Source organism: Pleurodeles waltl, chromosome 3_1 (assembly GCF_031143425.1).
Source record: "Pleurodeles waltl isolate 20211129_DDA chromosome 3_1, aPleWal1.hap1.20221129, whole genome shotgun sequence".
NCBI classification, from domain to species: domain Eukaryota; kingdom Metazoa; phylum Chordata; class Amphibia; order Caudata; family Salamandridae; genus Pleurodeles; species Pleurodeles waltl.
In genome coordinates, this window is record NC_090440.1 from 314531123 (window position 1) to 314544342 (window position 13220).

The 13220-nt window shown below is 42.5% G+C and overlaps 1 protein-coding gene across 1 annotated transcript in view; it reads left to right on the forward strand.

The window, feature by feature from the left end:
• The window catches only part of MYO5C (myosin VC), a 717152-nt gene that overhangs the window by 641852 nt on the left and 62080 nt on the right, over window positions 1–13220 (forward strand). Inside the window, exons 37-38 of the mRNA XM_069222459.1 lie at window positions 11208–11358; window positions 11928–12213. Of these exons, the coding sequence (XP_069078560.1) occupies window positions 11208–11358; window positions 11928–12213 (437 nt within the window). The remainder of the gene's footprint in view (window positions 1–11207; window positions 11359–11927; window positions 12214–13220) is intronic.

Genomic DNA, 13220 nt, shown 5'->3' on the forward strand with positions numbered 1-13220 from the left:
TGACCTGAACTCTTATTCCCAATTTTAGATGTTTGGATTGTGAAGGATCCACGGTGACACCCAAGAGCAACCCTTCTCTGCAACTTGGGTGCTTTAGATTTTCCGACTGGACTGATGCATTGGTTGCAACTTTCTGAACTGGGCCTCGCTTGCTCTTTGTTTTGATTGGACAATCTTTGGCGAAATGACCTTTCCGCCCACAATAGAGACATTGCCCATTTTTTCTGCGTAGGTCCTTTTCATCTTTGGTCAAAGGTCTCCGGATGGTTCCAATTACCATCAGTTCCGGCGTTCTTTCTCTCGGAGTTCTTGAGTCTTTGTTATCATGAACATGCCAAGAATGTTTTTCAGTCTTTTTACGCGTTCCTTTTCGTTCATTTAAACGATGATCAAGCCTCAAGACAAGGTTCATTAAATCTTGACAGTTTGCAGGTTGTGGGTCGATTTGAGCTAATATGTCTTTTAGCTCCTCTTTGAGTCCCCTGTGAAACAAGGCTGCTTTTCTTCAGGCCAGGATGTCTCAGCGACCAGCCGATTAAAGTTGGCTAAATATGACACTAAGGGGGTCATTCCGTCCCTGGCGGTCCATGACGGCCAGGGCCGGGGGACCGCGGAAGCACCGCCAACAGGCTGGCGGTGCTTCCTGGGCCATTCTGACCGCGGCGGTAAAGCCGCGGTCAGAAAAGGGCAACCGGCGGTTTCCCGCCGGTTTACCCCTGGCCCAGGGAATCCTCCATGGCGGCGCTGCTTGCAGCGCCGCCATGGGGATTCCGACCCCCTTCCCGCCATCCTGTTCCGGCGATTTTTACCGCTAGGAACAGGATGGCGGAAACGGGTGTCGTGGGGCCCCTGCACTGCCCATGCCACTGGCATGGGCAGTGCAGGGGCCCCCTAACAGGGCCCCATAAAGATTTTCAGTGTCTGCTTTGCAGACACTGAAAATCGCAGCGGGTGCCACTGCACCCGTCGCACCCCTACAACTCCGCCGGCTCCATTCGGAGCCGGCTTCATTGTTGAGGGGGGTTTCCCGCTGGGCCGGCGGGCGGCCTTCTGGCGGTCGCCCGCCGGCCCAGCGGGAAAGCCAGAATGGCCGCCGCGGTCTTTTGACCGCGGTGCGGTCATTCGGCGGTTCCCTCCAGGCGGGCGGCTCCCGCCGCCCGCCAGGGTCAGAATGACCTCCTAAGTCCTGATTCCCCTGGCGTAAGTCTAATAATTCATGATCTGCTGACTGTGTTACAGTTCTATGATCGAAAACTCTCTCAAATTCCCGAACAAAATTTTTCCAGTTGTACAACAGGGGGCTATTTTTACGCACAAGAGGAATAGCCCAGGTAGCTGCATCTCCAGACAGATATGACAACAAGAAAGCTACTTTAGACTGGGCATCGGGAAAGTATGTGGTCTGCAGGTGAAGTGAAGTTCCACTTGAACCAGAAAAGATTGCGCTTTCAAGGGATCACCTGCGAAGCGTTCTGGGGGAGCTAAAGGAATGGCAGAAGGAACATTGAGGGAAATGTTAGTCAGATTACCTCCAGAAGTCTGAGAAGAAGTACCTGGCCAAGACACACCTGTGGGACTTTGTTCTTTCTTCTCAACCTTATTCTGTAACTGACTCACCCTCTCAGCTAGAGTATTTGTCAAATCCTTTGATGATACCACTTCTGACTGGAGCTGGGTGATAGCCTTGACTAGCTCGTCCAGTGTGGCCATGCTGAGAACATACACAAACCAGGAGGATAATAATTCGTGGGCTCACTATTCTGTCAGAGTCACCAGATCCTCGGGGTCTGTGCACGTTCCCAACACTTCCACCACAAGACAGCTCCAATACTCTGATTAGATTTATCACAGAGTCTAAGAGAGTCCAAGTGGGGAAAAGGGGATTAGGACAGGAACAGCTGGGAAGGAGACCTGTAGGAAGCAAAAGGTTAAAACACAACATCAAAATTACATCTCCATGAAATCAGTACCATGCTACAACTCTAAGCTTCGTCTTTTCCGAAAAAAAACATGAACAACCCTAGAATAGTCCTAAAACTCACTAGGCTTTAGATGACCGAATACCTGAGGAGGAAACAGGAAAAGTTAAATAGGACTTTCAGATTCAAGTACTTTCTTTAGCATGAGAATCAGGAAACACTCTGAGCAATTTCTAAACAACCATATGAATCTCCTTTTAAGAATACATATCAGGAACACACAGCATTACATCTAGAACTCTGGTATTGTTGTGTTCATATCAGAAAAAACATTGGAAAGTGAATTGCGCACATTGCAGATTTTTATATGAATATTAAACACCATAAAGGATTGTGCACCATGAAATCACACAACGTAGATTCAAGGAATAAATCACGCGACGTGTCAACTTGAAATGCTACCAAGAAAATGTCTTAGAATGGTAGCGCACAGTAATTTACATTATTTATACACGAGGAAATAATTGTGCGTCTTGCTGATTCAAATGCCACCATACAAATGGCAAGAAATGGTAGCGCACAATGAACAACATGAAAAGCACTCAGGGAAAAAATCGCGCGTCTTGGCGATTCAAATGCCACCATGCAAATGGCAAGAAATGGTAGCGCACAATGAATAACATGAAAAAAAACTCAAGGAAAGAATCGCGCGTGTTGCCGATTCGAATGCCACCATGTAAATGCCAGAAAATGGTAGCGCACAATGAACAGCATGAATTACACATGAGAAGTGTATCGCACGTTTTGCCGATTCGAATGCCACCATGTAAATGTCAAGAAAAGGTAGCGCGCATAAAAATTAATCTTTTGGATGGAATTCTGCAATGCAAAAGGTTAAACAATAACATATCATCACAATGCATAAATTACATTATCTTGCGAGTGTTGGGTTTTTGCATTCTAGATGCCCGAACAGCGCGCACTGTCCTGGTGTTGACAAAAAATAGGACACTGAGAAAAGTATATATATTTTTTTTAATTAATTTGTAGCTATGTTCAACAAATCCCAAAACAATGTGATCTATTCTGGGCTAGATGCGCATTTAAGTCATTTTCCGTGAGCTATATATCATCAAAATAGAACAATGCTTCTGGATCAGTATCATGCATTAAGGACATTACACAGGCCAGAAACAGTCCTGGACTGTTCTTATGTATCTTGAGGGAGCCGACAAAGACAGCGTTGAGAGCCAAGTGCAGAAAATGTGGTTAGATACCTGTTTACTGTTAAGTGCTGTGTTTTAGCAGAAAAACCTGTTACAGATTTCCAAGGTGGTTTTGTATTTTTTACAGACAATATTGTTCATTAAAGCCGTAGTGTGTGAATTTTGTATTGCAAATGTGCATGTATGACTGTTTAGATGTCTATAATTTAATACTCTTCTATAAAAGTAATCTGGCTTAAGCACTGGAAACAAAGGTTTATTCACTGGAGATACTAAGGGTTCAGCTACTCCCTTGTACTTGAGCTGTGAGGGAATTTCCCTCACTGGAGCTTTCGCTTCATGTTTAATTGGGTTCTATGGTTAGACTAGTGGGCTAGACCTTATGAGTATTACATGTCAAAGGAGACACATGGTTGCTGGGGCTTGTGAGACAGCCAATTCTGCAGCATACACTTGTTTTCCTTTTTCAGGAACAAGGACCTAGGAAGATGGTAGTATTAAATCTTCTCACTGTGAAAGTTTTCTAACAAACTCCTGTGGGCAATCTCATTCAGCCAAGTGAATGTCATAGTTTAATTTTCCCAGAATATTGCTTTAATTAATTGTGTGCATTATGTCACCCACAATCTGTATGTTTTATTTGTGCAGTCTGTGTGGGAGCCAATGAATTGGTCTGGGGTTTCGGCTTCTATACAGTCATTAGTTGCTTTTGCATTCAGAAAGTCTAGAAGATCATGGCAAACTATTGTGACCTCTGCCACACTTTCTAGCAGAGTCACTGCTTACGTTCTGATCTGAAGTAGTGTTCTCAATATGTGTGGCATACTTATCCGAAATTCCTGCAGCCTTCTTTGTTTTAAATTGGGGTTTTAGTTGAAGAAGTTTCTTTTGCTTTTTTTCTAATGATGTCATGCAAGCATTGTGAGTCCTTTTTCTGTTTCACATACTTTTCTTGTATGAGCTCTGACCACCCTTCTGTCTCAGACAGTTTGTCAGTGGAGTCCTGAATCGAATGAGAAGGTTGTGTATGAGTGTACTAATACCTATCATGCTACTTTTAGTGTATCACAGTTACGTAAATGATAAAGTTTTGAGGGCTCCGGTTGCAGAGATTCTCCCCGTGATTTAATTTTATCTTTATATTTTCGTTTATCCCAGCATTTGTTTAGAAGACTCTGGTGCTTGCTTGGTATTGTCCTTATCAGAACTACCCTTATGCTGTGGCTCATTTGGTCTCACCTCCAAATTATCTCAACCTATAGATGTGTAGGTGCCCTCAATATTTTTTAGTAACTTGCGCTCCTGGTCTGCCAATGTAACCTGTGTGAGGCACTGGGAAATTGCCAGTGCTGCTACATCCCCTCTAGTATTTCCTAAAATAATTGAGGAGACTGTGGCAAAGTTGCCAATTATTTTCATCCCCAAGTCCAGGGCAGGGTCTGCCCCGTGTTTATTCTGAATCTATTGTAGCACATTAGGTAAACCAGCAAGTGATGGTGTACCATGAGTTATGGTATAAATTGCAACTAAGACTGTACCTCATGTGACACAGTCATCGTTCAAGGGAAAATTCCCAAGTGGCAAGCACATGGTAAGAATTCTATATTTATCCTGGGGAGAAACATTGTTTCAAGCCAATTTTTTTTTTGTGCCATCCAGAAGGGAATTCCCCTCCTGTCTGGTGGGTACTTTTCCCATGATAGCATTAATAGTTTCTGGGTTAATCCCAAGTGCAGCCAATTGTGGTTGGACAGCTTAAACTGCCCGTGCTCGGGCAGGTGTTATGGTGTGCAAAACAAACTGAGTTAAACATCTGTATAAACTAACTAGACCAGTATATAGCTGGCATAAAACTGCCATATTTAATTTTTGTAAATTACGGTTTGATGTATAGCCCGCTAAGACTGGCCATGTAATACCGTCATTACTGATGTTTTGTATTTCATTTAGTAGGGTGTCTTGGAATCAGTTTTGGTGTTCCTGAAATGTTCATGGTATTTCTAAATCATTGTAAGCTCTGTATTGGCCAGTAAGGCTGATTTAGTGCATGTGTGGAACGTGTTTCTGTTACCATCAACTGCAGAGTAAAGGTTTTATAAGCTGCTTGAGCCTCAGCCACAAAGGTAACATCTCCACCCCATTAGGTAGCCCTTTAATGTTAAAGGGGTATCCTTTTAAAGATTTAAGCTTGACCAACCTACAGACAAATATAGATGCTTTCCATAATGCTGAGGAGGATTGATCTCTATTTTAAGGTGAATAGGGAACCTTGAGCACACACAAGAAAGACTTCTCCAGGGACCCGTTAAATAAGTATCTGATATATAAATGGTGGTGGCACCGTGTTATGCAGTTCCTGCTATGATAATAGGACGTGTATTAGGATGCCAGAAAGTGGGGTATGAGTCCTTTGACATCATCGAAAGCTGTTGGCTCAATTTCTGGTGAGCTCACAGTGCCACACCCGAACCCCTAACCTTATTGGGGTGAAAGGTGATTATGGCAACCTAAGCATGACACTCTGATCCCCAAGGGAGTTGTGGAAATAGATCTTATCCTTTCTTTGTATTACTCATGTATGTCCAGGCGAAAATACAAGAGACATACATTTTCAATATATTTATTGAAACAATCATAGTCTTGAATGTAGAGAATGAGCTGTGATAATTAGGCAGATGAAACAAAGCAATGTTATCAGCATTACAAACATGGCAAAGAGAATAAATAATCCAACCATAGTAAATGATTTCTGGGGAGAACTGAAGCAGAAATTCGGCCTGTAGTGTGAATTGCAATCCTTTCTGCAAACTGGAAGATCAGCACCAGCAGAGCTGCATGTCGAACACAGCATTAGTCCTAAGATGGTCGCGGCTGGAGTTCCCCTCTGTCCCTTCCAGTTCAGGCCATCATTTATATAATCAAGGCAACACTGTGTTAGAGGCACAGCTCTGAAGCAATGATATGTCTAGGTGTTGGAAGCTGTCTCTGAACGGGCAATGTAAGCACTAAGTTATCTTGTACTATGTTCCTAGCATTGGACAGAATGTACTGATTATATGCTGACAAAGAGTAACTAAAACAAGCGACACGTACAATGTATTCTCAGAATAAATTGAACAGGCCTAATTGTGTGAAATGTCACTGCAAAAAACGATGTTAGCTAAAATATGTGAGGTGTAAAATATAAGATGAAGCTAAAATTGAAAACCAACCAAGGTCTAAACAGGCCTCACTACAGTCACAACCCAAGAACAAACTATGACTCAAAACTTCCCATATCTCCCTTTTCAGGATTTTCTTGTTCAAACACCTACACCAATTGTTCATAGTAAGAATGCACTGATTCTTTAGCTTCATCTTCTAGTTCTACTGATCATTAACTAGTCAATATCTCTGGCTGGTTTTGTAATCACTTCGTCATATATAGACATTACTACAGATGAAGAAGCACGAGTATGCTCATCCCTTCCAGGTTAAGAACACGGCCATTCCACAGCTATCTTGCATTCGGACCACAGATCACTCTGTAGGACATAATCAAAGAAAGTATTCAAATTTGTCCACAAAACCTTCAATTTTTTTTACAAATCTGTCAACTTGTGTATTCCACTGTGCAGATTCTCTCTCAGCTTCATAAAATTGTTCATAAGTGTTGCAATATCTCCCCTACTCCATGGAACATGACATACTGTCCACCTTGTATTTCCACATAGGGAAGGTAAAAGCTTCATCTTCACCTGGGGTGCTGGTTGTGGCTTACCATTCATTTCAGTGGTATCTGATTGTTTCTTTTTATTCCCTGTTTCTCTGCCCACATAACCTGTCAAAATCACTCCATTTACAGATGCATTTTACTAATTCTGCAATGTGTAATCTCTTCCCTAAAGACCTCCTTCTCCAATTCAGTTAATTTAGCATGAGTGGCAGCTGCATATATTGTACTTTCTTTACTTAAATGCATTAGTCACTTTATTAATTAAGATGTAAATGCCTAAGCACCCTCTGATAATTTCTTCAAATTCTACCTTAGATGTTGGCACATCTAAAGATCTCGTCTGTTCCTGGCTGGTCGATGGGCTGTCTGTTTCTCCCACTCTCTTATTCTCTGAAGTGTCATCAAACCATGGTGGAAAAACCCATCATGCAATCATCCTACTTCTCCCTGTGCAATTGGTGTCATGGAAAGAATTCTTCCATCTCCCAATGATTGAACATTTTGTGGTGGAGTCCAGGCAACACTCTGTGAATTCTTCGATGTTGGGATAAACTGTGTTGCAATCACTGATCCAACAGTAATCGGGACAATGTTTATTGGTGCAGTAGCAACTGGCACCTCCAAATGTCTGAACTGCCTCAGCTTGTAACACTGGGACAGGACAATCACAACTGAAGCAGTAACACCCAGAGCAGTTAGAGTACGGGTTGCTTCAGTAGGCTCAGGAAAAGTCAGAAGTGCAGGAAGTGGTCTCTCGATCTAAATCATGCTTGGGTTAAAAGGGCTGTAGCCACCTAACATTAGCAGTTGCAACACCATCTGTAGTCATCGAAGAAGCTAAATATAGATGTGGATGAGGGTACAACAAAGCTTCTAAAATGTGATTCCTTGAATCATTATCAGTGCTTGCTTTCCCTGAAGCTTCTTCATCATCATTTCAATAATTCCAATTCTTTTTTTCCTTTCTTTGGTTATAGCTGGGTACATTCTAGCTCCCTCATGTACACCCTCCTCCATCTTTGCTGGCCTTCATTCCATTGAGCATCTGCGTAATTTCACGCTGCTCTCCTTGCTCTATTCTGGTACTTTTCTTACACCTTAGAATGGGCCGCTCTCTCCCAAGCATTTAAGGCTTCATAATGTGTGGGTCTAGAAGGTGACTTCATTTCATATAACTTTTCTTGTAGGTTTCCAATAATCTTTAAATCAAATGTACCATAATGTGGAAATGTAAACATTCCTTCAATTTCAGTGATCTATGGAGCCCTACATTTGTACATAATGAGCTGGTGTACCTCCCGGTGGTGGCTTTGCACCCTCTTGATCTGGGGCTCTCACATCTCCCCTCATCGAATCTGTAAGAGCTTTAAAACATTTCCTTTTTGCTATAATTCAACACTGAATGAACACCAATTACATTCAAAATGTGAATGTCTTTGTTCTGTTTTTATTTCCATATACATCAATTCCTTCCTCCAATCTTGTCACAACCGTTCTTTCACAAACCTATCACAGCTTACTTCTTGCTGACTCGTCCGCTAACCTCGGCAGGGCACTTCACACAAACTGACCTATCCCAGCACAGCACTTTATGGCGTAACTCTTCCCTCTATGCAGAGGTTCAGCCTCTTTTACAATTTCTTCGTACACAAATTCTACAATTCCAAGCAAGCACCATAAACAAATAGCTCTTTTCTGCGCCACTAAATATTTCAAATTAGACCATTCACACAGGAAACAATCAGAGATGAGATTTAATACCTTCCAACACACACACACATGAATGAAATCTTGACCAGTGGGAAATCACCTTGACTGACGTAGCGTTCCCCTTCATGCAGTAGGTTCCACTAATCAATGTTAGTACAATCCCAACAAATCATGGTAGATCCTATATCAATTGTGCAGTTGATGGTACCTCACAAATCTGCAAGGCAAACATTGAGCAGACAAATATCACCTTTTAATTTTAACTATCCCAAGACTGCTTTGAGTACAATGACAACTTCAACTGCTCACATCTAAGCATAAACACCACTATTTCACAAAACAGATAATTTCAACATAAAAGCATAATCACAAAAGGACAAAGGCAACTCATTACCTTAATGATACTTATACTTTCACAATTGCAGCCTTTTCCGAAACTGCAACTTCTTCAGTCTTCAAGTTTGGGCTTTGGGCTCAAAGGATATGGCCAATTCTAACCTGTGCTAACCTAATTCAGCTCCTCTCTCTCTCCTGACACGAACCATCCTCTGTACAGCACTTGCAGGTGGGGGGTTTCCTATATCTCAGTCTTCAAGTGTAGTCATTAAATAATCCCAACCGTGGTCGTATGGACCATTGTTCATTGACAAAGAAAACGAGGAGCAATCATCTACACAGTCAACAAATCATTAAAGACTTTAGAGTCAGTTAATAAAGAGAGTTAGGGCCTCATTATGACCCTGGCGGTACAGAACCGCCAGGGCCAACAGGGGCGGGAGCACCGCCGACAGGCCGGCGGTGCTCCCTTGGTCATTCTGACCGCGGCGCTTTGGTCTCCCGCCGGTTTTCCACTGCCCCTAAGAATCTGCGCTGCCGAGGGGATTCTGACGGTAAGGATTCTGACAATCCTTACCGCCATCCTGTTCCTGGCGGCTCGCCCGCCAGGAACAGGATGGCGGTAAGGATTGTCGTGGGGCCCCTGGGGGCCCCTGCAGTGCCCATGCCAATGGCAATGGCATGGGCACTGCAGGGGCCCCCGTAAGAGGGCCCGCTAGTATTTCACTGTCTGCGTAGCAGACAGTGAAATACGCGACGGGTGCAGTAGCACCCGTCGCACCTTCCCACTCCGCCGGCTCGATTACGAGCCGGCATCCTCGTGGGAAGGGAGTTTTTCCCTGGGCTGGCGGGCGGTCTTTTGGAGACCGCCCGCCAGCCCAGGGAAAAACTCATAATACCCTCCGCGGTCTTCTGACCGCGGAGCGGTATTATGGAGGGCGGCATCCTGGCGGGCGGCCTCCGCCGCCCGCCAGGGTCATAATGAGGCCCTTAGTGTGAGTTAAATTGTTTTATTTTCAAATCTTTTAGTCTTTCATCTATTTATTAGGCATTAATCTCTAGTTTCCAGTTGAAATAGTTCATGAATCGATATTTGATTATAAACTAGAACAAAACATTTGTTAAGATCCCAGTCAAAATAGTAATAATACAACAAGTGTGTTCTATAAAGGAAACTCACTCTTCTGAATAAAATTGATATCAAGAAAGAAAAAGGTGTCAGTTCTGAAACCCAATGAAGCATTCTGATGAGAGAGAAAACTATGTCAAGCATGAAGCTTTTGCATTACAAGCTACAAAGTATTCTCAGCTCAAGGAAATCAGCAGACAGCTCAATAATATATATATATAGGGCACCCTCTCATAAAGAGAAAGCATCGGAAACGTAGATACAAGTCTCCAGTTAAAGGCTCAGAGAAGGAAATCTCAGGATCTGCTTTTTTACCCTAGGAACACATGCTAAAATAAACACACAAATGTTATCTTGCATCATTATTTTCTTTTGTCTTTTTCATCCATCAATAGAATATCAGCAGGCTCCTGGGAAAAAAGCAAATTCCCCACTTTATCAACAGAGCATTATAGTCTTTCACATATTTGTACTTGGAAATTTGCAAAGTTGTCTTCTTGTGGTTCAAAAACGTTTTCGCATGAATTGTTCTTCCTGTTGTTTCGTCTCCTCCCGATGAGAACCTTACGATCAGTTGTCTAATACAAAGCAAGTGTCTATTCACTAGCTAACGATAGGTTTCTGATTTGCAACATCTGCAGCAAAGAGACGAAAATAATCTTGCACAAACAACTATTCAATGTGAAAACAGGCCTTTCCCTGTTAATGCATTATTTTTCCATTTAACATGGCATCAAAGGTTAGGGTAACTTAATTTAGCACCTTATTTATGTGCAGGCCTATAACATTTCAGTATGGTAACCCACTACAAGTTTTGCATTTAGCATATATTTTATTTAAACACATTAAAAGCACACTATTAGTGACGTGTTTTAACAGTGGATACATTTGCAGCAGCACTTACCAGAAGTGTTTTTGATGCCTGGTTGAATTTATAGTAGCCCTGTAAGAAGTACCCTTACTCTGACATGAAAGGAACAGGCATCTTCAGTCTTGGCTGTATGTATCCTTTTAAATTCGCAAAATTGGTAATCAAGTTGATCGAATAGCTACAGTGTCAAAGCAGTTGTAGCGCTGTATGTCTGTTCGTTGAATATTTGCACTGATTGTACAGCTATCTTGCCTCACTGAGTTGTGTTTTTAAACAATTGTATTTACCGTTCCCTGTCCAGGAATTCATGAAGCACAATACGCCACGTCAGAATATGAATTGCTTGAAGAACTTCGATCTTTCTGAATACAGGCAGATCCTCAGTGATCTGGCTATCCGAATCTATCATCAGTTCATCACTGTCATGGAGAACAACATTCAGCCCATGATAGGTAAGACTGAAAAGAACATTGTTTACCGCCAACTTATACACTCACTTGTTACTTCCAGTGCTCGTCTAAGACTGATCTTTATTCATATTCCTGTTTTAGTCACATCAGTTATTGAACCAACGTAGTGTTTTTTGTGTCCTGTTACAATGCACACCACTTATTAATGCTGTAGGTTTCAATACAATTCTCCAGTAAACGAAATGTTAACACTTATACATCAGTGTGCACTACCCCCGTTAGGTCTGTATTTTCGAGACAATCATGGCAATAATAAAAATAACAGTATTAATGATTTTGACCGATTTGGTTCTCCTGCTGGTCCGAGTAACACACATAACTATAACCAACCCCACTGGTATTCATTTTTTCTACGGTTTAGAATATTATTAAAATTAAGTGAACCCTTCTGGATTGGTGAGACGCTGGTTACACAAAGATTTAGGCAGTAAGCTATGTTGACTCGGTGACAACAGTGAAAAGTAGTGTATTTCAGCGTTTGCTATAAATCAAAAACTAATGTATGTGTTTAAACGTGGCTGGCCTTGTAACACACTTTTCTATTTTTTCAGTACCCGGGATACTTGAATATGAAAGTCTTCAGGGAATTTCTGTAACAAAGCCGACTGGATTCCGCAAGCGCTCCTCCAGCATTGATGACACAGATGCTGCTTATAGCATAACCTCCATCCTTCAGCAGCTCAGCTATTTTTACACCACTATGTGCCAGCATGGCATGGACGCTGAGCTGCTCAAACAGGCAGTCAAGCAGCTTTTCTTCCTGATTGGGACTGTAACCCTCAACAGCCTCTTTCTGCGTAAGGACATGTGCTCTTGTAGGAAAGGAATGCAGATAAGGTAGGACTAACAAAGCTGTCCCTAGCTGAATGTTTTTTTAGAAGCCGTTGTTATTTTATTTCCATTCCTGTGTTTGTTTACGCCAGTTGTGAGTTTTTTACATTCTTTGGAGTGTGCTAGTTTCCCATTAATAGTAGTGGTTATACTAAGATGTGAATGTGCCAGCCGCATAGGGGAGAAAAACCACGGGAGTGGCAGCGGAACTGGACAGATGTTAACCTCAGTGGCTTCCAGCCGGTGTCACTAAATGACTGTAGCAGCAACATCAGTAATTCCTGCAGTGATGCCCAAAATGCCACACCTCTGTTTCTTAGGTCTGGTGTTAGGCAAGACCTTTTGTATTTTTATAAAAATATAAACATGCTGTACATACTTAGAGGGTTTATAAGTCAACCCTCTCCATCTGTTGGTCTGCTTCCGCCCACCACAGCATACAGCACGAGGCACAGGGCTAGCCCATTTCTGCCATTGGATTTACTGACTGTGAGTGACAGCATTTTGCTCTTACACAATGTTCACTTACAGACATAAAGCAGTGTCCTGCAGTTCCGTGGACTACTGCCACAATGTGTGTTTGTACATAACACTTACACATACACATAGGCTTTTAGACAATGCTTGTTTTCATACAAAGCGTGCCTTCATTCAAAAAACATTGACAAACGAAACCAAAACGTGAGCAGCCAATGCCAAACCTGTTGTCTTTTCCAATACTTGTAATCCTTTGCAGCTAAACGTGTTGGCAGATTGACGTGTTTAACGAAAACCCCATGAGCATGGAGATCCCAGGATTTCTCGGGGTTGCTTCTCTCAACACCTTCTCCTTATGCGGTCATTAGGCCAAAGCGAGAGCTGTGGGTGGAAGGAGGGGCACCAAACATACTTATGCTGGTCTACCCAGATCCACACAATAATGCTCGAGTAGCATCAGTGGATTAGTGAGTGAGCACTAGTATGAAGATAATTGCCTTTCTCTCTTGTTAGGGGCCCTTGACTTTACCTTACCG